A 26,003-nucleotide genomic window follows, 5' to 3' on the forward strand; every position below is an offset into this window, starting at 1 on the left:
CCAGGTTGTTTATGTTACTTTTTGACACGTATTTTGAGACTCCTATAAAGTATAATTTCATAATACCTTTTATTTTTTGTTCCCTGAATAAAAATTTGATGTTTAAACTTTTGCTAAAAAAATAAATTAAGAAAAATATTATGAAACTATAATTTATAAGAATTTCAAATGCTTATAAAAATCTATACTATACTATAATAAGCCAACATGGGTATAATTTGTAGTCCAAGGTTTTAGTTATATTTTTTGGTTTGGTACTCTCCTTTTGGTACTAGAAGTCTACAAATATGGAGTCTATTAGTATTATATTATTAAATAGTTTTAAATACCAAAAACACTCATAACAATCCATTATCATATAATATTTCATTAAAAATTTATTACTATTATATTGTTAAACAGTTTCAAATACTAAAAACACTCATAACAATCCATTATCATATAATATTCATTAAAAAAATTATAATGATGTTATAAATAAAATTATAAATATACAATTTTGAATATCTTCTTTTAACAAGAACTTTCATATAACTTTTTTAACTTTAACGTCTTCTATTTCAATATAAACACGAACCATTACATAACCCTTTCTAACTCTAATCTTAAAAGTTATTGTTGTCAAAAAAACCATTTTCAAGTAATCAGGATATAATTTAATTAAAATCTAATTCATTAATACTAAAATACTAATAAAATGATGTTAAAATTTAAATTATAAATAATAAATTACGAACTATATACCCGCCCGTGCTTTGCACGGGTCAAAGGCTAGTATAAATAAAAAATCACGTGGACGGAAGGAGGAGTAGCGACGCTAGGTATTTTAGCACCACCGTCGACCATGGTCTTAGGTGAAAGAAATTAGATCACCATGCTTTGGTGTGAGATAAAACTAGATATTGCATGCTAAGTCTACGATCCAGATTTGTCCCGAAGTGGACAGATTAAAAACAGAGGCTAACTGTGTATCAATTAGCTAATGTGTTTTCCCTTTTTTGCATACTGAATTGGGCAAAGTAAATTAACATTGTTTTGATTACAATATTAACAAGCTGGTACCATTTAGTTGGTTCTTGTAGAATTAACTCTTGAAATTATTAATTAACCTAAATATTCTAATTCTGTGTTTCACTCACGTGTAAATTAACTTCAGAAGAAATATAATTTTCTGGAAGCAAAAAATCTATAAATAGCTAGACAGGATCCTTATTGTTACACACCAAGATCCTCACAATGTAAGTGTCATATCTTAGCTCAGAGTTCAAACTGAGAATTTCATTTGTGTAATTTCAACACTGTGAAGGTTTTTGTATTCTTTCATTTGTTGAAGGCTTAGTTGAAGCTCTGCAACAATGGTAATAATTTTATGTGTTGATGCATATTTTGCAGGCAAGAAGTCATGTCAGTAACACTCTCAAGGTTCCTTTTGTTTGCTGCCGCAGCATGGCTTGCTAGCAGCACTTGTGTGCATGGACATCAATCGAAATATTATTGTGTGCTGCCCTTTTACACTCGTGGTGCCACCCAAACAACGTACGGTGATTTCATTCACAATCTTCGACATGGGATGGGAAGCCAGTCCACCATCTATGGCATTCCCCAGCTCAAAGACGCGGCCAGTTGGGCAAATGCTGATCGATATGTTGAGGTCACACTCTACAATTCGGCTGGGACAAGCATCACTTTGGCGATAGACAAAGTCAATGTTTATGTAATTGGCTATCGTAATGGGTACGAGGCTTATTTCTTTCCAGGTCAAGATGGTCCAGAAACATCTAATGTGTTTGTAGGCACCACACGTTCCTTGCTTCCTTTCAATTCTTCCTACTCGGCTCTGGAGAAAAGCGCAGGCACTACAAGAGGAAGTATTAATTTAGGAATTGGGGAATTAGATAAAGCCATACAGGCTCTTTATGATAAAAAAGACTCTGCTATGGCTTCTTCCATGCTCATTGTCATTCAGATGATCTCAGATGCTGTACGATCCAGGTAATTAATAACAGTGAGTTTTACAATTCAATTACTGTTAACTAAGTAACACACTACAATTTAGTTTTGGTAAACAGAGGATTCAATTTAAAGGGAGCTTTATGTTTTGTACATTTTATGCAGGTACGTAGAGAAGCTTGTGCTGCAACACATTTCAAATGATAATAGTACATCCGTGTTCCTACCGACTCCTGCCATGATCGCCTTTGAGGATGACTGGAAAAACCTCTCCAATAAAATTACGAATTCAGTTGGTGGTGTAATCTATCCTCCATTTATATTGCCCACTGGTTCTAATCAAGATGTGTCTGTCACCTCAGTCTTCATAACCTTCCGCTTAAATATTGGGGTCATTCTTTTCTACTGTCATCCAGCTATAGCTATTCCACCACCTTCCTCGGTTACTTGTCAAAACATTCCAGAACCTACTGTCCTGATCAGCGGCCGCAATGGCTACTGTGTTGATGTAGAATCAAACTTTTTTAACGACGGAGACTCAATAATCTTGTATGCATGTAAGTCCGTTGACAATGCAGCCAATCAACTTTGGACAATCAAGAGAGATGGGAGCATTCAATCTGGTGGAAAGTGCTTGAACGCAAAGGGTCTTACAGCTGGACAGAACATGACTATCTACAACTGCTCAACAGCAACTGTTCCTGATGCCATCAAGTGGAACATACATGATAATGGCAACATTGAAAATCCCAAGTCCGGATTAGCATTGAGCGCTTTCAAGGGGAATATGTTCTCTGCGTTGACGGTGGAAAAGAATACATATGCATCAAGCCAGGGTTGGCGCCTCAGCAATAGCACTAAACCTGTAGTGACCCCTGTTATTGGCTACGAAAGTTTGTGTATGCAAGCATCTGCCAGTAATACTGTGCAAATGGTCGAGTGCAGTAACACGAATGCGCAGAAATGGGAACTTTATCCGGATGGTACTGTCCGACCTAATATTGCAACCTCGAGCTGCCTGACCTCAAAGTCCTCCCAAGATGTTAAAACAGTGGTTCTTGATTCGTGCGATGGAGGTGATGCTGAACGATGGTTATTTAATTACGATTACAGCATTTCAGACGCGGCCAATAAATATGTTCTGGAAGTTAATAAACTTAAGAACATAGTACTTGTTGAATACTCTGCAGATACGCCTACAGATGAGCAGACTTGGTCTATAAATACTCTCTAGCTAGTGAATCAGAGCTATCTGGATAAAGAATCAAGACCACTGTAATGATCTTAAATAGTAGACAATAAACAAGTGATGCTATATCACATGTAAAATTAATAAGGTCTTGGAATAAATGAAGTTTATCATGATCTATTGCTGATATTCTGTTTGCATGTAGCAGGGTTTTCATGTTAGAGCATACATACCATGTATCCATGGTGTACGTCTATGTTTCCTTATGTGATCAGCTCTTTAATTGCATTATCCTACTAGATTGGTCATCAGTCGACTAAATTGACATGCAAAAACTCAATTACTCGTTTTCAGTAAAGTTCTTTTTTAAACTCAACAATCAATAAGCACTTTATGAGAAAATTCAAAAGATATATACTATAGTGTCTGTTTGAATGAATTTAAAATAAGTTAAGATTTTAAGCATGATTAAAGTGTTTGAGAAAAAAAGTATAAGTCATTAAAAACGAGTATTCTCAACTTCTTATAGAGACTTCTTGACCTTTTACATAAGAGTTAATTGCAAAATGCACCTCATAACTTGGGCCCATATGCACTTCGGTCAACAAACTTTTATTAATTGCATTGTGCACCCCCTGGTAATTATCGCGCTGCACATTGCACCTTTTCCGTCCAAAAATAACGGACCGTTAGCAATTAAAGCCCAACTAACGTTATTAAAATTTAAAACCACTAAACCCTCGTTTAATTAAAAGTGATTAAGAGATTTTAATCTAAATCTAAGTAAAGCCCCGCGCAAACTAAAATCTAATAGACACACACTCCTCTCCCTTCTCTCGACCCTCGCTCTCCCCTCTGTAAACCCTAAATCGAGTACTAATTAACCCTAAATTAGTGCTACTAAACCCTAATTACTCGGAAGAAGAGATCATGAGAGGAAGATTAAGGAGTAGTCAAAACAAAAGTGAAGGCGCCGATGAAGGCGACGTTTCTCTGCTGCCAAATGGGAAAGAAATCCCCGACTATGAAGGTAAATTTCATCCTTTTCGAGGCTGTATATCTGCATGTCAATATCGTCAAACCCCCATTTTAAGTAGCATGCATACAAATTAGGGTTTAATTAGATTTGTTGGCCCCATTTAGATTCCTTTATACTATATTTGATGTGTGCTTTAAGTAATTAGGGTTTAATTAGGAAGTTGTGGACCCATTATGTTTACATTTCTGAAAACATACCATGTGCTACTCATTTAACTGCTGCATTTTCTAATTGTGGTCCATTTGTGGTAAAAAGTGATGTTTTTGTGAGAATATTCTCTTCATTGCTGCAACTTTATGTGTAAATGTGCTTTATTGTCGCTCCAACTTGTAATTTCTTATGCAGATATGAGCCTTCATTTTACTATTAAATTACACTATGGTGGGCATGTCAATGAAGACATTACTGGTTATGTGGGTGGGAAGATAGCTTATTTTGATATGTGTTCTGTCATGGGTCTAAATTTACATGAAATGGAGGCCATGATTGCAGAAGTAGGTATAGTTGGGGAAAAGGTTGACCTTTGGTATTAGTGTGATGAAGCTGAATTCACCCCTGAAAATTTATCACCCCTGGAGACAGAGAGAGACATTAGTATTATATCTTCATTGGTTGAGTGCAACTACAAAATGATAAGGCTGTATGTTTCCTCCAACATGCCAGCCTATTCTGGGGAACAATGGGATTTTTCTTATACACAAATGGCAATTGATCAAAGAATTGAGAGGATAGAAGATATTAGGGTTGAAGTGGAGGAGAAGTTGAATGATACAAAAGAAGAGGTTTCTGCAGAAGATGAGCAAAATAGCTTCCATGGAGATAGTTCAAACATGGACTCAAGTGAAAGTGATTGCCCTAAACCTAAGAAGAAGCCTAAGAGAATTCCACCTCCAAATCCACCCTACAGGGCCAGGAAAAGGGGTAGATATTCCATGTTGAGGGGTCTTTACAAGAACACACCTGAGACTCCTGTGATAATAGATGGTGATGAGGAAATGGTTGAGGGTGATGACAAGTGTCCTGCCAAGGGAAAAAAGAAGAAAGTTGAGAAAAAAGTTGAGGAGAAGTGCCCAGACAAGGGAAAAAAGAAACAAATTGAGGAGGACTGCCCAGACAAAAGAAAGAAGAAGCAAGTTGAGGAGGAACCTGTTGCTAAGTCCAAGAGAAAGAAGTGTAAATCTGTTGCTAAGTCCAAGGGAAAGAGGAAGGAAAAAACAGTTGAAGATGTACAAGTTGAGGAGAAAGACCAGCCTGCCAAAGAAGATGTACAAGATGTGCATGAAGAATCTCCAGTTGAGGAGAAAGAGCAGCCTGCAAATGAAGAAAATGTTGAAAATGTACAAGATGCAGTTCAATCTCCAGTTGAGGAGAATTTGGAAGAGAATTTTGAAGAGGATTTTGAGGAGAATTTTGAGGAGAATTTTGAAGATGCAAATGCAAATACAGATGAAGGTGTTAAGAAGGAAGTTAAGGATGGATCAGATGAAGAATATGACCCAGATGATGCTAGTGAATCCTCACAAAGTACTTATGACAGTGAGGTAGAGAGGATGGCCATATCTTCATGTGATGAGCAGGGAGGCAAAATACCCTGAATTCAATGAACTTACAGACATAGAATGGGGATGTTATTCAGCAGTGGCAAAGCATTCAGAGAAGCTCTCAGGAAACATGCCATCCTGCACCAGAGAGGGGTCAGACTAAGGAAGAATTTAGGTGATAAAATTAAGTGGATCTGTCAACCAGGCTGCAAGTGGAAATGTTATGGAATCAAACAACAAAGGTCCAGCAATATCCAAATCAAGACTTTGCATACAACACACACATGCAACCCTACTTGGGTCCAAAAACAAATTAATTCAACATGGATAGCTGCAGCTTATGAGCATGAAATCAGGATGAACCCTGAATGGGCTGTAGCATCATTTCAGGCAAAAGTGGTAAATGACTTAAAGTGTCATGTTTCAGAGCATATGATTTATAGATCATTGAGGAAGGCCAAGGCTAATATCATTGGAAAACATGAGGAAGAGTTTAAGATGTTGCATCAGTATGCTAATGAAGTGAAGAAGGTGATGCCAACATCAACTATCAAGTTAATGACAGAGCCAGCAGAACAAGGCATTGAGGGGAGGAGGTTTAAAAGGTTCTATGTATGTTTAGGACCTTTGAAAGAAGGTTTCAAAGATGGATGCAGACCCTTAATAGGGTTAGATGGATGTCATCTAAAAGGACCCTTTGGAGGCATCTTGATCACTGCAGTTGGTACGGATCCTAATGAGGGTATGTATCCGATTGCTTGGGCCCAAGTTGAAGCTGAAAACTCAAGTAGTTAGGACTGGTTCCTTGGTTTATTAAAGGATGACTTGGGGATAGAGAATACGGGAACTTATACCTTCATCTCAGACAGGCAGAAGGTGTGTACATTGAGAACTACATCTTAAATTGCATTTCTACATTGAGCAATTTATTTGTACTTAATCACTGCATTTATCTGCTTTTATAGGGCCTAGTCACTGCACTTGAGACACATTTTTCAGAATCAGAATTTAGATTCTGTGTCATGCAACTATATGGTAACATGAAGAAATAATTCAAAGGGATTGGGGTCACTAGACAGATGTGGCTTGCTGCAAAATCCACCACCGACTATTTCTTTAACATCAACATGACAGCCTTGAAAGAGGTGATGTCTTTAACTTATATTGAGTTTATTAAACATTGTCTATTTCATATCATGAACTCTACTGTTTATGTTTTTATTGCAGTTAAACAAGAAAGCTTATGAGTGGTTGGCAGCGAAACCTAGATCACAATGGTCTAGGTCAGGATTTAGGGAAATCTGCAAGTCGGATACTTTTGTCATCAATAATTGTGAGGTCTTCAACCATGCACTAAACAAATATAGAGACAATGGGATTGTGACATTGTTCAAGAATATACACAAATCATGTATGGCAAGAATTCAAAAAAGGAAGACAAAAATGGAGAAAATGAATGTCATATTCTGCACAAAGACCATGAAGAAACTTCAAAAGTAAGCTGCACTTTACATGTATTTTACTAGTTTTCTAGGTGATTTCACTTGTATTCCTGCTATTTTTCCTATGTTTTTTTAGATGTTTTGCTTTGTTGGACTTGTGAAATTTGTAGGTCCATAGATTTGGCCTCTAAATGCTCTCATGTTTGGAATGGTGGGGACAAGTACCATGTCACAATGTCTGTTGGAGGTCATGAGGTTGTCTGTGACTTGAAACAAAAAACATGTGCTTGTAGAAAGTGGCAGTTGAGTGGGATACCTTGTTATCATGCAGTGGCCTGCATCTACTTCAGGAAATTGGATCCTTTGAACTTCATACATGACTGCTACAGAAAAGAGACCTACTTGCAGGTGTATGGTCATATCCTGGAGCCCATTAGTGGCGAGCCCTATTGGGAAGTTACTGAACAAGAAGGTCCTCTTCCTCCAATCAAAAGAATTGCACCTGGAAGGCCCAAGAAGAATTGGGACAAAAAAAATGATCAAGTGCAAACAAGGGCAAATGATCCAACCATGCTCAAAAGAGTAGGCACCAGTTTAAAATGTGGCCACTGTGGCCAGTGGGAGCATAATGTCAGAGGCTGTCCACTAAAGGTTTTTTCTATCCATTTAACTCTTAATATGTGGACACCATTCACCCAACAACACTAATATCAACCTTTTATGTACACAGAAACAAGCACCTCCAGAAGGGGAAGAAGTACAGGAAGAAGGCAGCAAGAAGTGGGAAGCACCAAGAACAAGGTGTTCCTATTGCAAGGAACAGGGGCACAACTTACGAACTTGCACTTCTAAGGTCAAATTTTTACAACTAATTGGTCTTTTGTTAGTTTCTCTTCATTGTATTTTTACAACTTCTTGCTCTTTTGCAGAAAGTGGATGAAGACAGAAAAAGGAAGGAAAAACAGACTGAACAGATCGTGAAGAGGAATTGCAGCAAAAACTGGCAGAGCTTCAACGAGCTCAAAATGAATTGTATGCACAAAATCATCCCAATCCTTCACCAACAAAGTCACCAAGAACCAAGGCAACTGCAAGGCTTCATCCCAGATCAACCCCTTTTCAGTTTGCAAAGCCAGTTGCAACACACGGAGGAATTGTAAAGCCCTTTAAAGCACCAGCTCAATCAGGGCCTTCAGGGGTGGAATATTTTCAGAAGGATGGGAAGAACTATGCAACTCTTGGACAACTGCAAGCTGCATTGAGGAAGGGGAAGAAGTAGAATGGTCTTCTATGGCTAAGACAATTATTTCTTACTTGTATTGAGACTAAGATTTGAAAGCTGTATTGTCTCTTTTGTGCTTGCATTTGGTACTTGATTTCTAGACTAATATTTCGTACATGTATTATGACTAAGATTTGGCAATCTCTTTTGTAAGATAATCACTGCATTTAAGCTCTCATCTCTCTTGGTTATGACAGTTTTTAATCTCTTCAAAATTTGTTGTTTTCTAGCATTTATGCTCTCCATCTGTCTAGGTTGGTACATTCATTTCGGTTGGTTGGAAAAATTCATTCAAACCAACAATAAACACCATTCATTACAACTTGCTTTAAACATAGAAATTACACAGGTTCATGCTACAAGCCTACATCAGATCTCTCCTGCCTCTTCTACCTTGCACAAACAATAAATAAAGATCACAATCCAAGTAAAAATTAATAAAGTCAGTGATGTTTTGCAACCACAAACTGACTCCACTTGCTTCAATTCTTTTTGGCTTGATGAAACGTCCTCTTCACTGAACCCCATAACCAAACCAGGACCGGCAGCTCGATTTACTTGTGCTTCAAGAGTGTTGATTTTGCGTAACAAGCCTGGGATGATGATTCTTGCACGCTCACATAATGGGGCATCAATCCACCGGAAATACCGACAACGATCGCAAGACATGAAACGCCGGTCAGGATTTGAATCAGTCCATGATGTTCTCACAACAATGATGTTCCCACACCCACAATGCTCTGCCATCGTTTCTGAAAATGAGAAGAAGATGATGTTATTTGTTTAGGGCTAAATATGCTTTTCAATGACATATATAGCTGATTTGGGGGAGAGAAGACCGTTTAAACTTGAATTTCCAATTATGCCCCTGACCCTTAATCACTGACAACTAATGTTAAGCACACTTAATCCTTCACACTTAACACAAAGGTGGTTTGTTATGATTATTAGAAGTAGTAGCACTAAACACAGTAGAAGCATATGGCTTGGAACTATAAACAGAACCGGTACTATTTCCAATCTTTTTTGAATTAGCCTGAATAGACTTTTCCTGTAGTCTTGCATACATGATAGCTTCAGCTACATTAACAGGCTTAAATGCTTTCACAAAAGGCTTGACTGTAGGTTTGAGACCACCAATAAAGCTTTCCAGAAAATATGAATCCGGCAAGATATGGTGATTTTGTTCCATTAGGGATCTCACATTATCAAATTCATCAATAAACTCCTCAATTGTTCCCGTTTGTTGCAACTTATTAAACTGCTCTACTACATTTAATCCTGATTCATCCTTAAACCTAGCACTCAAGTCAATCACAAACTCAGACCAGTCCACATTCTTTTTGACTGATAAGTAATTAGAGATCCACACTTCTGCTTTATCAATCATGTATAGCGATGCAAGATCTACCTTCTGATCATCAGGAATTTTACACAGAGTAAAGTATTTCACACAATTCTTAATCCAGATTCTAGCATTATCACCAGTGAATTTCGGAAATTCAACTTTTGGAGTATAGCTAAGAGGTCGAGGATTTTGAGTACCTGTAGCAAAAGCACCGTCCGTACGAGGTGACTCCTCTCGGACTCCAGACTCCAGAAGGTGATCGAGTAGCTATCACTTCTCGCATCATCTTCATCAAATCATTGATTTTCTTATCACTTTCATCGAATTTCTTTGCAAAGGAACATGATTGTTCCTCCAGCTTGCGATCCAGAGTTCGCGAATGTTCCTTCAAATCCTCATCCATAGTGCAGGCAGTAGCGTGAGTTTTACGAGTAGCAGGCGCCAGAATAACGAAGATTACTAGTAAACAGTGTCAATGCCAAGGAGCGAGATGCTCAGATACCATTGATACAGGAATGATATACAGTAGTAGAGTAGAGAGAAGTACAGATGGAGAGATGAGAAGAGAGAGAGAGAGATGAGAGAAGAAAGTAATCATATATTTGCATAAAATGGAAATAACAGCATATGTTCACTTTTATACAACTGGCACCAGTATTTGGCACTACTTCTAACTGAAATTCCCGCCAAATACTCACTACTTGACAGCTAGACTAAAACCACAGCATAGAATTGAAATGAAATACTACAATACTTTTGCACCCATATCAACATTTCTTTGATTTCTTGAATTTTTTAATCGAATTGGTCTCAATCTTCTCCTTACTTTAGTCCAACCCTATTTGAAAATGGTTGATCTTTTGAACACTTCTCTCATCTTCACCACCAAAACCCCCGTGCTATACCGCCCAACCCCAGTTCAAGAAATTCACAAAAATCCAATCTAAAATCAAGGAAATCTTCATGTCTACACTTAATTCTACAATGACCGAAGGAAAGATTGTGTCTTGGATGAAATCAGAAAATGCTAATTTGTCGAAAAGGGAAATGAGTTTTTGTGGTGGAGTCTGATAAGGCTAATATAGATATGGAGATTTTTTTATGATGGTTATTTGGTTGCTATAATGAAGGTGGTGTTGCTGCTGTTGAATCCATTATTATACTTTTAGCTACGACTGAGGATGAGGAGGAGATTCAAATGACTGGAGATAAGGTTTCGAGTGATGCAGATCCTCTTCCTCCTCCTCAGCAAAGAGATATATGATTTCCTAGCTTCTGTCCTTTATATCTCTCGGATGAAAATCCTTAAAGGCGTAAAAAGTTTTGCGAATGGCATAATCGATATGATGGCATGTTTAAGAGCCTACCCGATGATGATTAGCTAAACCATGTCGTATTGTACATCATACATATTCCGAAATTCCCAGATTTTTATTGACTTTGATCCGATATCACGATTTTGATTCGTTTGTCTGAAAATCTATTTTATCGGCTATTATATAAACGGCCAATTTATCAGCCAAAATGTCGATTTTTACAATTATGCTTAGCACTCAATTGTTTTTGATCTCGTCATAAGGATTTTACACTCAATTTTTGTAGTACTAATTCTCTCCCTTCTCTATTTTCTGCATTTATGTTTAGTTATCACATAACATTAATATTGATAAGATGGGAGCCTGGTGATTACAGATGTACTACTATCTAACAAAGACCCTTTCTTGGAGAGTGTTGTCGAAGAACATTTTCATGAAATAGTTCTACTGCAACTAACAAAGATATGTTGGGGCCGTTTGGGTGAACTTAAAATAAGTGCTTCTTGCTTAAAATAAATAAGTGGAGCAGAAGTTAGAAGAAAAATGAGACTTATAAATAGAAACCCTGAAACAAAAGCTAGCATTCTTAGCTTTTTATAAGTACTTCTTAACTTATTACACAAACGGTACGAATAAGTGCTAATAACTTATAATCCAGAAGCTGGACTTATAAATCTTAAACAAACACCCACGATGTCTGTGGCGATTCATGTTCGATATAGATGACTGAGATGGTGCATGATGACTGTCAAGTCCGAGGAAGTTTTCTTTATTTCAACATATCAATAATCATAATTGCATGTACCTCTAAAAAAAGTGTACCGTTTACTGATGATAAATGATAAGTTTTCTTTATTTCAACATCAGTAATCTACCTGTAAAATGTGAAGTTTAGTATTGTTGGTACATAAGTTTGTCTAGAACTATCAACTGAAGTCAAGGCTGAACTTGTTAGAGTGATTATATGTCCTGAAGTTTGACAGTTTAGTATGCTTTCTGTAGGCAATAAATTGACATTGTAGCATGTACAGCCAATCTTGTATAGTCAAGCTCAAAACTTGTTTCTACTTTCGATTCAACGATAATATAATAATACGGGCTTATAATAAACCGAATTGTCGAGAAAAAATTGGTAAAATACCATGCAAAAATGACACAAAAGCAGAGTAAAGATTTCCAATCAAACAAAATTTCGTTCTTATTCAAAACAAAACAGCTTGACATTCATCACAGTACATAAACCCTTCGCACAAAACCCAGCTCTCACTCAATCTTAACCTGGAACACATCCTTCCTCTCCTCTTCCTTCACTTTGGGAACCCGAACCTTGAGCACACCATTCGTCATCTCCGCTTTAATTTCATCCACCTTATACACATTCTGCGGCAGCTCAATCCTGCTGCTGTACCTCCTCCCATCTTCACCCTCGCCGGCGCTGTGCCCCGAATCCACGGTCTGTTATCTGGTCCATGAAATTCAGCATCTGGCTCAGGCTCTTCGTTGGTGCAAACGGATCGAAAAAATCTGAAGTTCACGTCGGTACCGAAAAATCATTAATTAGCCTCTCAAACTGCTAAATATATAGCAAAATCTCCGATGATAATATTTAAAGAAAAATTTTCTAGATCAACCGACTATCCAATATAATCGCTAAATATTAAACAAAATCTGCGATTTTAATTTTTAAAATATTCTAGATCATTCGGAATTTCAAAATATTGCAATTTAAACGTTTGCAAAATGGTAACAAACCTGGAAAGAAGGGGTCCCCACGGCGATTAACAAATCGATCAGAGCGGCGATCAGCATCGACATCTCTGCGATCATCATCATCGTTCATTTGAGCATTAGTAAGCGAGGCGCGACAGAAGTAGTGCGAGGAGCATTAGAGTTAAGGAGATTGCGGAACAGAGAAGATGATCTTCTGAGTGCAAGTGAAGCAGCCATTTGAGTGATTTAGAGAATACGATAAAATATTGTGATTTAGACGATTTTGTTAGGCGACTAACAGTGTGGTACTCTCAAGGTTTTGATGATGACACTAACAGCAAGCTAATAACATGAAACTGATACGTGTTAGCATGCTATCAAAGGTTGTTTATGCGGACTAACAGTATTTCAGGATGTTAGCATGATTATAGCTGTCAGCAAGCTTACAGGGATATTTACAAGCTATCAACAGGCTTACAGCGTGAACAGAGAAACAATCGGATAAAGATCAAAGTCTAGTTTCAAGGAGATTTAATAGGAAACGACTTTGTAAGGATTCTAATATTTATATATATCTGATATAAATATTAGAGCTCAGTTTTATAAAGAGTTTCATTCAAAAACGTTTTCCTAACAAATAGGAGATTTTATTTCAAATCGATCTTATCTTTAACAAACTCCTATTTAGTTTCAAACGGGTTTTTAATTTTTTAAATACTTTACTGAGATGATTTCAAACGTGATTTATCTTTTACTCAGTATTATGTCATTCAAACGTTCATCATTCAATTCAAATTTAAACGTGAGGTTGTTACCAAGATCGTTGGGAAATTTGTTGGATTATGACCGTTGGTATGATGTATATAAACTTGAGTGTGGTTTCGGTTTTGACAACAAGGAGAACACACCAAGCTTTCTGAAATACAACTCTTTACATTGCTAAATCTTTTGTTGAGCTCTAGTACTTATATTTGCATATATATCTATATTGAGAGTTCATAGTTTCGGTTGTATTACACTTATTCATTGTATTGTTCAAGGTGTAATGTTTTGTTGCTGTGTATCGAGCTTGTGAAACAAGGGAACAAGGGGACTAGTTAGCTTGGAGAATATACTTGGGAAGTATAGGTCTTGGTAGGCTTTTGGTTCGTGGTTCAGGGGTTTCAGCAGGCTGATAACAGGAACAAGGGAGAAAGGGAGTTATATTATTGAATCTTGTAATCGTTGATATTATTGATTAATAATATAATCTCTTACCAGTTGGTAGGGGACCAGGACGTAGACCATTAGGGTTAGGGGTCGAACCTGGCTAAAATTCTTGGTGTTGTTAGCATACTGCTTTACATTATCTGCATTGCATTTATCTTATTAGCAGGCTAACAGTTTACTCTGAAAATTAACAGCAGGCTGTCATTGACAGATTAATTATTCGGTAACTTATAAAAATCGGGTATATTAGCCATAACACCTATTCACCCCCCCTCTAGGTGTGTAATTTCAATTGGTATCAGAGCTGTGTTTGTAATAATACTTCTGTAACAGGAATAGTATCGATCGATATGGCTGATAACTTTCAGGGAAAGTCCGATTTTAGAGCTCCTCTCCTCACGGGTTCTGACAACTACAATTGGTGGAAAGGCCAAATGGAGGCTCATCTATCCAGAGATCCCCTGATGCAAAGAGTTGTGCAAAGAGGTCCTTATGAATATCTTGACAAAGAAGACAAAGTCAAGGACGTTGATATTCTCACAGCGGACGAGCTATCAAAGGTTGCTACCAATGGAAAAGCAAGGAGTACATTGATCAATGGGTTGAATCAAGCTGAATATGACAAGGTCTCTTCTCTCAAATCTGCAAAAGAAATTTGGGATGCATTGGAGACATATCACGAAGGCTCAAAGGCATTAAAGAAAGTCAAGCTCGGAAAGCTTATGAAAGAATTTGGAAGCTTTGCTATCAAGAAGGGAGAATCCATTCGAGAAAGCCAAGCTAGATTCCAAGTCACTCTCAACAGTCTTGAAAGACTTGGCAAAAAGATTCCTCAATCGGAAATCAACATGAATATTCTAAATGTTGTTCCATTCGAATATGGTGCCAAGGTCACAGCATTGGAGTCAGCTCTTAACATTGATACTATGGATCACCTGGCTATATTTGCTGAGTTGGAACAATTTGAAGCTAAGATTGAAGCTAACAGCTCAGAAAGCAGCAAGCTGCCAACAGAGAAAATGAAGAATCTTGCACTGCACTCCTCTGTCAGCAAGCTGGAATCAGATGAGGAAACAGAATCAGATGAGGATCTAGCTCTTATGTCCAGAAAAATCAAGAGAATGATCGAAAAGAAGAATAAGATGAAAAGAGAAAAGGGCAAAGCGTTTGGTGCAAAGAAAGATCCAAAAGATGATGCATGCTTCGAATGTGGCAAGAAAGGACATTTCAAAAGGGATTGCTACAAGCTGAAAAACAAGTCTAAGCCGCCTAAACAGCAAGCTGATTACAAGAACAAAAAGAAATCAAAGGCACTTCTCACATGGAGTGATGATGAAGATGAGTCAGCTTCTGATGTTTCAAGTGATGAGATGGTTAACTTGGCTCTTGTTGGTCTCGATGGTTCAATAGAGACAACTGATTCAGATTCAGAGACTAATAGTGAGGTACATTCTATTAATTCTGAATTACATTCTATTGATACAACATCTTGTGAACTAACCATGCAGGATAAGAGTTGTCTATCAATTATGGAACTCATTGATCTAAAGAATGAGAACTATGAGCTCGAGAAAGAAAATGTTCATTTGAAGAAAGTCATAGGTGATTTCTTGAATGAAAAGAGTGCCAAGGCAAGCAGTGGAATCATTGCTACTCTCAAGGAACAAATCTCACAACTTGAAGGGAACAACATGCAAATCCAAAGAAGGAATGATACACTCATGAAAGAACTCAGCTCGCTGAGAGCAAATCTTAAAGCTAAGGATGCAAGCTTGGAGGCATTCGAGTTAAGCAAATCCCAAAGCTTAGCCGAAATCTCTATTCAAGCTGAAAAGATCAAGTCATTGGAGCAAGAAGTTAAAAATCTTCAGAAAGCCATGGGAAAGTTTGTTCAAGGAGAAGAAAGTCTCAAATCTATAATGAAACAAGCTAAAGGTTCTCATGATAAAGGAGGCATTGGTGCAGCTTCTACATCCACATCTTCAATGAGATATGAAGGGAAAAATGGCATTCCATATAATTATGCCATGCCTTGGGTGACTTGTCACAAGTGTGGAAAGAAGGGCCATCTTGCTAACAATTGTCCAATGAAGAATACTCAATCAGCAAGCTGGAAAAGGAAGTCAGCTCACAGACAGTATGCTGACAACAGAAACAGACAGAAGACAGCTCCGAGACAGTATGCTGATAAGACCAGCAGAACATGGAAGAAGAGTTCTAAAGTGGTCCAAATGTGGATCAAGAAATCTGATCTAAATGTTCTATATGTTTTATCAACTAACACTGCTGGACCCAACAAAATTTGGGTACCAAAACGTTGAGTTGTTTGTGTTTGTTTTGTAGGTTTGTCTCGTGTCTAAAGTAAAGCCAAATCAATGGATATTGGATAGTGGATGCACTAGGCACATGAGTGGAGACAAATCACAGTTTCTAAGCTTGAAGATGAAGAAGGGTGGTCGTGTCACAATTGGTGATAGCAAAACTCTTCCTATTCTTGGCAAAGGAACTATAGGTAATAGTATCATTTCTATTAACAAGGTACAATATGTCAAAGGTCTTACTTATAACTTGCTTAGTATAAGTCAGTTATTTGATGATGGTCATATTGTTAACTTTGGTAAGGATGAATGTACTATACTTGTTGGTGCTAACAAAACTCCTCTAGTTGCAAAACGAGAAGGAAATATATATGTTTTGAACTTTGAAGAACAGGAGGCAGGTGTTTGTTTAGCAGCTGTGGATAATAATCCAGAAATTTGGCATAGGAGGTTTGGACATGCTCATATGGATCATCTCAGCAAGCTGTCAGCAAAGAAGCTTGTTCGAGGACTACCAAAGCTTAAGTATGTCAAGATGGAGACATGTTCTGCTTGTCAATTAGGAAAGCAAACAAGGACTCCACATAAGGCAAAGAAAATGGTATCTACTTCTAAACCTTTAGAGCTTCTTCACTTGGATCTTTTTGGTCCCGAAGCTTATAAGAGTATTGGAGGTAAACAATATGCCTTTGTTATTGTTGATGATTATTCTAGATTCACTTGGGTATTATTCTTGCGTACTAAAGATTGTGCTTTTAGTGAATTTGAGAAACTAATCAAGTTGCTTGAGAACAAACTAGATACAAGACTTGTAGGTATTCGAAGTGATCATGGTGGGGAATTCCAAAAAGACTTCATTACTTATTGTGAAGAAAGAGGAATCTCACATGAGTTCTCAGCACCTCGTACACCTCAGCAAAATGGAGTTGTAGAGCGTAAGAACAGGTCCTTACAAGAAACAGCTAGGACATTGCTGCAGGAGAGCAAGCTGCCAAGAAGTTTCTGGGCAGAAGCTGTCAACACAGCATGCTATGTTCTTAACAGAGTGCTTATCAGGCCAATTCTCAACAAAACTCCTTATGAATTGCTAAGGAAAAAGAAGCCTAACATCAGCTATTTCAAGGTTTTTGGATCTAAGTGCTTCGTACTCAAAACCATTGATAGGGATGGTAAATTCGACTCTAAATCTTATGAAGCTATATTTTTAGGTTATTCTTTAACAAGTCGTGCTTATAGAGTGTATAATCTTTCTAAACATACTGTTGAAGAGTCTATTGATGTTTCATTTCAAGAGTCTACTGATGATCTTGCAAGGGATGAGGAAGAATGTGCAGGTACAGGTACTAGAAGCAAGCTGACAGTGCAGGAAACTGGAAATCAGCAAGCTGACAAGTCAACTGCCACAACTTCAGAAGGCAATAAAGCTACTGAATCCACTCCATCTCTTGAAGAAACTTTGGATAAGATGTCTAAGCTTACATTGGATGAATCCAGAGGTCAAACTTCATCAGCAAGCCAAAATGTTGTTGATCAGACTCCTCCTAGGCAGACTACAAGGAATGAAGAGGTCATAGCTCAACATAATCTACCAAAGTCGACTAGAACAGTGAAGAATCATCCTCCTCAGTTGATCATTGGAGATAAATCAGCTGGAATCAAGACAAGGAAAGCTCAAGCCAACATTTGTGCTTATGCTGCCTTCATAGCTCAAGAGGAACCAAAGAATGTTCAAGAAGCTTTACAAGATGAAAATTGGATCATGGCAATGCAAGAAGAACTCAATCAATTCGAAAGATGTGATGTTTGGGAACTTGTAGATCCACCAGAGGATGCTTCAATTGTTGGAACCAAATGGGTGTTCAAGAATAAAGTTGATGAATTTGGTACTATCACTCGGAACAAAGCTAGACTTGTTGCACAAGGATACAATCAGCAAGAAGGAATTGATTTTGATCAAACATATGCTCCGGTTGCAAGATTGGAATCTATTAGGATGCTATTATCATTTGCATGCTACAAGAAGTTCAAGCTACATCAAATGGACGTCAAAAGTGCATTCTTAAATGGATATCTAAAGGAAGAAGTCTATGTCAAGCAACCACCAGGATTCGAGGATGAAAAGTATCCCAACCGTGTCTACAAGCTCAAGAAAGCACTATATGGGTTAAGGCAAGCACCTCGGTCATGGTATGAAAGGTTAAGTGAATTTTTGATCAAAAATGGTTTCATTAGAGGTAAAATTGATCCTACTTTGTTTACTATCTTTAAAGGTCAAGATATATTAGTTGTTCAAATATATGTAGATGATATTATATTTGGATCTACTAATGATTCTTTGTGTAAGTGGTTTTCAAAGTGCATGCATAGTGAGTTTGACATGAGCATGATGGGAGAGCTCAATTATTTCTTGGGGCTCCAAATTAAGCAAACTCCGGAAGGAATTTATGTGCATCAATCCAAGTATATCAAGAATCTACTCAAAAGATTTGGATATGAGAATATCAAGGCGAAATCAACACCAATGAGCGTTGTCAGCAAGCTGACAGCAGATGAAAATGGTAAAGATGTTGATATTCGAATGTATAGAGGTATGATTGGTAGTTTACTTTATCTTACAGCCTCTAGACCTGATATTATGTATAGTGTTTGTGTTTGTGCTAGATTTCAAGCAAAACCAAAGGATTCTCACTTACAAGCTGTTAAAAGAATATTTAAATATTTAAGTGGAACCATTACTTTGGGCTTATTCTATCCTATCACAAATGCTTTTGATCTTGTTGGGTATAGTGATGCAGATTATGCAGGTAGTCAAACTGATAGAAAAAGTACAAGTGGTGTTTGTGCATTTTTGGGTCAAAGCTTAGTTTCTTGGTTAAGCAAGAAGCAAACTTCAGTTGCTCTATCTACGGCTGAGGGGGAGTATTTAGCAGCTGGTAGCTGTTGCTCTCAAATGCTATGGATGAGACAACAATTGAAGGACTTTGGAATCAAATGCAAGCAAACTCCTATCTTCTGTGACAACACAAGTACAATCAACATTTCAGAAAATCCAGTCAATCATTCAAGGACAAAACACATTGATGTTCGCCATCATTTTCTGAGAGACAATGTTGCAAAGGGTGCTGTCAAGTTAATATTTGTGGCTACAGCAGATCAGCTAGCTGACATCTTCACAAAACCTTTACCTGAAGAACGATATGTTGTGCTGAGAAGGGAATTGGGTATGTGTGATGTGCAGTCAGCAGGCTCTTAAGCATGGTCCAGGTACTATCAGCTTACTCCTAGCATTTTACATAATTTTTGTTATTTTTGCATGCCGGTCAGTTTAAGTGTTAATTTGAAATTTGTGCTCTTAAATGATATTGCCGTTGTACGTTTAGTAATTTGAAATTTTGTGTTGAATTTTGATACGTGATTATGTGCTTATCTGTGAAATTGATGATAAGTTTAAAATTCAAATTTCAGTTTCTAGGGATATATATATATATGTGATAAGTGATAAGTACTGTTAACATTTGTGAATAATTCGGTATCTAGTCGATAAACATGAATTATTTTAGGAATTTTAGTTCGTTTAATTTTATTCCTAAAACTACTCCCCTGATAATTGTTAAAAGAGTTTTAAAATCACTACTCACTCCACGCCTCTTCAACTACATATATACTCCTCCCCGAGACTCTAGGGTTTTGTCACTACTTCTCCGAAAACTCTTCGTACTCACCATAGCCTCAATCGGTCTCCGTGTCGCAATGAGGAAGAAGACGAGAGCTAATCTCAAAGCCCACACCCCACAGCCCTCTTCGATTTCCCAAAAGAGAAAGCTAATTGATGAGGATGATGATGAGTTGGTCACGGTGGACAGCGGTGATGAGTTGTCTGGTGTCAATCGTGGTGATACTGGGGTTGAATCGGGTCAGAAGAAGGTCAAATCGGAAGTTCTTGCTGTTCGTGGACTCGCTGGTCGGAAAGTCATCTTGGGTAAGCCTATTTCCGGCAAAACTCTCTTTACCTGTGGTATTGTCAAGTTGTTTGAGGATCTAGGGTTTCAATCTTTCTTAGTTGATTTGCCTAAAACTTGCTATCCTGATTTAGTGCGTGAGTTTTATGCAAACCTTCAACTGGTTGGGTCGGATCAGTTTGTTTCTTTTGTCTCGGATGTTAAGATCTGTTTGTCTTCGATGTTTTTGGGTGCGATTTTAAAAATTCCACCATCTACTGTGTCTATCCATACTAAGAGAGGTCCTAAGGATGTCGAGGGTTTTTCTCACAACGACCAGTTGAAATTGATCACTGGGTCTGAGAATGTTTCTGATACTATGTTTCCTTCCACTACACAACTACTTCCACTTGCTCAAGCACTTTTTAAACTATCTATTGAGAATGTCAGTCCGAGACTTGGGACTCGGTCTAACTTGTCTTCACAAGATATTGTTGTTGTTTCAATGATAATGGCTGGTAGAAAATTTGATTTGGCTGAATTGATTTTAAAGAATATGCTGGAGTCAGTTGAGGGTAAGTCATCTGGTGGATTGCCATATGGGTTTTTGTTGACAAGAGTTTTTGAGTGGTTTGGGGTGTCCTTTGTTGGTGAGGATTCTGTGTCTGCTAAAGAATTTCTTGATATGAAATTCTTAACTCAATCAAACTTGAAATTGGATAAGGATGGTCAGTTGGTTGTTGTTGAGGTGTCTCCACCTACACCTCCTGTTCAATCTGTGAACGTTGTTGACTTGGGACTCTCTGCACAAGAAATTCATGATTATATGGCTGAACTTCGGGCAAATCACAAGGAGGTGATGGATGGGCAGAAGCAGCTATCTGAGCAGATGGCTGAGCTGGTTTCTCAGGTTGGTTTTTGGAAAGACATGATGTTTGGGGCTCGAACGTCTACTGCTTCTGAGAAGTGTAGTTCTGGAAGCTTCGCTTATGAGCTCTGCAAAAGGATGTATGGCTCTGGGGGTTCGTCTGATGTTAAGGCCACTTTCACTTCAGAAGATGATGCTACAGACAGTCCAAGGCCAAGGTCAGCATTGGATGCCCTAAAGGAAGCAGCTGGAACAGATTCTAAGTATGCTGCTGCTGGGAATGCACTGATGGCTGAAAATCTGATTGCTGCTGAGCTTGCCAAGAAATTTGCCAAGGAAAAGGATGAACAGGACAAGGCTGGAACTTAAATTTTCTCACCTTTTTAATGATTAAGGGGGAGGAAATTAGGAAATTAATAATACTTTACTTAAGTTTGTTTTATCTGCTTAAGTACATTGGCCCTAAGCTAAGTTTAATTTGTTTTAAGACTAAGTTGCTGGTTGGATTTGAATTTGCTGGTCTCAGGTGGTTTATCCTGAGTTAACTTGGTTTGGTTTGTGTTTGGATAATATTTTGGATACCAGGTGGTTTATCCTGGTTAATTATCTATGCAAGTTGCTTTGATTAATTGTTTCTGTGTTAGTTAAATTTTGCATATCTGTGAATATCTGTGAATTAGATATTTGTTAGATTATATTCTCTGTGATAATTGTGAAAGTTTAGTGATATTAGATTGCTATATTTAGGGGGAGTTTATTACTTTTCCTAATATAGTGTAATCATCAAAAAGGGGGAGATTGATACTCTCAAGGTTTTGATGATGACACTAACAGCAAGCTAATAACATGAAACTGATACGTGTTAGCATGCTATCAAAGGTTGTTTATGCGGACTAACAGTATTTCAGGATGTTAGCATGATTATAGCTGTCAGCAAGCTTACAGGGATATTTACAAGCTATCAGCAGGCTTACAGCGTGAACAGAGAAACAATCGGATAAAGATCAAAGTCTAGTTTCAAGGAGATTTAATAGGAAACGACTTTGTAAGGATTCTAATATTTATATATATCTGATATAAATATTAGAGCTCAGTTTTATAAAGAGTTTCATTCAAAAACGTTTTCCTAACAAATAGGAGATTTTATTTCAAATCGATCTTATCTTTAACAAACTCCTATTTAGTTTCAAACGGGTTTTTAATTTTTTAAATACTTTACTGAGATGATTTCAAACGTGATTTATCTTTTACTCAGTATTATGTCATTCAAACGTTCATCAATCAATTCAAATTTAAACGTGAGGTTGTTACCAAGATCGTTGGGAAATTTGTTGGATTATGACCGTTGGTATGATGTATATAAACTTGAGTGTGGTTTCGGTTTTGACAACAAGGAGAACACACCAAGCTTTCTGAAATACAACTCTTTACATTGCTAAATCTTTTGTTGAGCTCTAGTACTTATATTTGCATATATATCTATATTGAGAGTTCATAGTTTCGGTTGTATTACACTTATTCATTGTATTGTTCAAGGTGTAATGTTTTGTTGCTGTGTATCGAGCTTGTGAAACAAGGGAACAAGGGGACTAGTTAGCTTGGAGAATATACTTGGGAAGTATAGGTCTTGGTAGGCTTTTGGTTCGTGGTTCAGGGGTTTCAGCAGGCTGATAACAGGAACAAGGGAGAAAGGGAGTTATATTATTGAATCTTGTAATCGTTGATATTATTGATTAATAATATAATCTCTTACCAGTTGGTAGGGGACCAGGACGTAGACCATTAGGGTTAGGGGTCGAACCTGGCTAAAATTCTTGGTGTTGTTAGCATACTGCTTTACATTATCTGCATTGCATTTATCTTATTAGCAGGCTAACAGTTTACTCTGAAAATTAACAGCAGGCTGTCATTGACAGATTAATTATTCGGTAACTTATAAAAATCGGGTATATTAGCCATAACACCTATTCACCCCCCTCTAGGTGTGTAATTTCAAAATGAGTAGACAGTATTTATAGAGGGAAATGGACGTGGAAAAGATGGTTGCGGAGGGTTGCAGAATGTTCAAGAAACATCAAGATAAAAGATTTATTTTTTTTTTCTTAATACAGAAAAATCATGATATAAGATTAGAATTTAACTAGCTGAGAAGCCGCGCGTTGCGGCGGCCTATAAAAATTATATTAATAATTTAATATTAATATTTGTAGAATAAAATAATTTTGTGGTAGTCTATAAAAAATATATTAATGTCTCAAAATTAATATTTGTTGGATAGATTTTATATTATAAAAATCTTGATGTAATACCGATACTAATATATAGACTATAATTCATGGTTAAAAAATAAAAATAAATTTATACACGTAATTAACAATTTAAAGCATAACGAATCTTAATTTTATCTGTGTTTATTTTTTGAAAATTAATCATGTTCTTACATTGTTACTTTTCTCCAATTTTTTTGGATTGATTGTGCACAAAAGCATCTAACTTAAATTTGTGCTTGTAACAACTTTTATTTTTTAATACTGTATAAACAGTCTTCACTTAAAAGTTGCTTGAACTGTGCAAACAGATAATGCATAATTAATTTTTTCCAGTATACAAAGTAAATCATATAAAAATCAACAACAACAAACATGTCCGATGAACAATACAAATATTATAAAAGAATAACCAACAAACATAGATCACTGATAGTTAATTTATTGATATCATCCATTAATAATTCAATATCATGTCAAGACTATATTCTTTTTTCGTGTTTAAATTTGTGAACTCCAACAAAGCGGTTTATAACTACATTTGCTTGCAACAACTTTTATTTTTTTAATACGGTATAAAAAATCTTCACTTATCATTTTATCGTTGCAGAAGAATGGCACCACCGAGTTAGAAATTGAGCAAGAGAACTATCACCAGAGAGGTAGGGTTGTAGTACTGAGAGAAGATGTTGTGTTTAGATGAACCACAACCCTACAATCTATTGGGCTATTTATATCTATTAGGCTATTTATAGATGCAGATAGACTTGTGTGCTACTCTTTCCCATAATTAAATAATCTGAAACAAAATCAGATTAATACCTTCAAGCTACTATATTCCATAAATAATTTGAAACTTGTGTTTAGATGAACCAAAACTCTACAATCTATTGGGCTATTTATAGGTGCAGAGAGACTTGTGTGCTACTCTTTTTCCATAATTAAATAATCTGAAACAAAATCAGATTAATACTTTGAAGCTACTATATTCCATAAATAATTTGAAACAATTAAAATTTTCAAGCTACTATATTCCATAAATAATTTGAAACAAAATCAGACTCTGAAACTTGCTTCTAATATACTCGAAACTAAAAAAGGTAGGTCTAATTTTTGATATTTTTCATCCAAAAATTCCAAAAAATTAGAAAAATAAAACGGAGCGATGTGAGAGGCGCCACCTATACGCCCCTCGCATCTCCTTTATATAAGTATATTGATGATTAGAATCTTGTGGTACAAAAATAATAATTGATGGCAGATAAATGATCTTTAATTCGAGTTAGAAAGTCTAGGCGTGTGGTAACAGACAATTCTTCAAATTAGAGCATATCGCTCGTTTTTCTTTTCCTTTTTATTTCAATCAAATTTCATCGATCAGCCTGTATTGATTAACCGTATGATATTTTATTATTAGATTAACATTTTTGTTTCAAAAAAAACTTGTGTTGATCATTGAAATTATGCTCTGTGATTTTTCTGCACTCAGGAAATATTAAAAATAATATATACAATTGTTTTGAAATTAAATTCATTTCAAATTCTGGTTTTCTTCAAAAAGTCTTAGTTTTCTGCATTAATTTAGTTTCTAAAACTTAATATATTTTTTAAATTTTTTTCTTCATGAACACAAAAGATAACAAAAAAATACATTTTTTCTTTGTGTCATTTGAAATCCTAAAAATATCGTCTTTATTGTTGGGTTTGTGGAGTCTGATTCGGAATAGGATTTGGTTAGAAATATTTGAACTCCTATTAGAGTTAGATATTTCAAAGTTAGACTCTTATTTTGGTTAGGTTAGGTCAATTTCTTCTCTTATAAATACTCTCATGTAATTGTAAAATCACAACACAACAAATTGTGAGAGATCAATAAAATTAGTGTGGCGTGTGGAGTAAGATTTTTCGAATTACGTAAAATCTTTGTCTTGTGTGATTGTCGTTTATTTTTCTTGTTCTTGTTTATTCGCTTTTGGGTTTTGCTTTCGTTGTTGTATACTGAACAACTGGTATCAGAGCCAGGTTTGAACGGTCCGTAACAATCTCAAGTGGGCTATAGAAAGGGCCTAGGAATAGGCAGATGGGCTACCCAGAATGGGCTTAAGGATAAGGCAGGTGGGCCTTCCAGTTTGGGCGTAGGGGGAGCCAGATAGCCAGACGGACTTCGAGTATGGGCTTAAGGGGAGCCTGATCACACGTTAGGAGGCAGAATTCGACAGGTGTCGAGCCCGATGTGTGAAGGGGGAGATTGTTAGGAGTTGTTCCACATCGGTTGTTGGAGGGGCAGAAAGCTAGAATATAAGCAGTCAGAACAACTCCATATATTAGTGTGGAAAATTGTTGTTTATATCCTTGGGGTAATATCACTAATAATTATCTCATATATAGAAAAATCTTGTTTTGATTTTCAAAATTTTAGGCCTTTAGAAAAGTTATCTACTATCAACTAATTAATATATTGTTAATCTAATTTATGTGAGAGTCTGTTTTATGGACGTTCTTCTCATTATACAAATTTTAAATTACTAGCTTATAGTCCGTGCAAGGCACGGGAACTTTTTAATTATTTATAAATTTTTTAAATAT

At 36.7% G+C, this 26,003-nt stretch overlaps 3 protein-coding genes across 3 annotated transcripts; 2 read left to right on the plus strand and 1 right to left on the minus strand.

Moving 5' to 3' along the window:
- The first annotated feature begins 1,215 nt into the window (after window positions 1-1,215).
- LOC135148254 (abrin-b-like) lies at window positions 1,216-3,319 on the plus strand. Its single transcript, XM_064082602.1, has 3 exons — window positions 1,216-1,238; window positions 1,393-1,992; window positions 2,116-3,319. Coding segments are annotated over exons 1-3 (1,671 nt in total). The 5' UTR covers window positions 1,216-1,236; the 3' UTR covers window positions 3,185-3,319.
- A 1,560-nt stretch (window positions 3,320-4,879) lies between these two features.
- Window positions 4,880-5,773, plus strand: LOC135148517 (uncharacterized). The gene has a single exon (XM_064083774.1). The coding sequence runs from the start codon at window positions 4,880-4,882 to the stop codon at window positions 5,771-5,773; it is 894 nt and encodes a 297-aa protein (XP_063939844.1).
- Window positions 5,774-12,144: 6,371 nt separating this feature from the next.
- On the minus strand, window positions 12,145-13,089 carry LOC108198330 (heat shock 22 kDa protein, mitochondrial). The gene is made up of 2 exons (XM_064083775.1): window positions 12,954-13,089; window positions 12,145-12,542 (listed from the first exon to the last, which is right to left on the minus strand). Exons 1-2 carry the CDS (start codon window positions 13,052-13,054, stop codon window positions 12,371-12,373), a joined length of 273 nt encoding a protein of 90 aa, XP_063939845.1. The 5' UTR covers window positions 13,055-13,089; the 3' UTR covers window positions 12,145-12,370.
- Window positions 13,090-26,003: the final 12,914 nt, after the last annotated feature.

This window comes from Daucus carota, chromosome 8, assembly GCF_001625215.2.
Source record: "Daucus carota subsp. sativus chromosome 8, DH1 v3.0, whole genome shotgun sequence".
Taxonomy (NCBI): Eukaryota; Viridiplantae; Streptophyta; class Magnoliopsida; order Apiales; family Apiaceae; genus Daucus; species Daucus carota.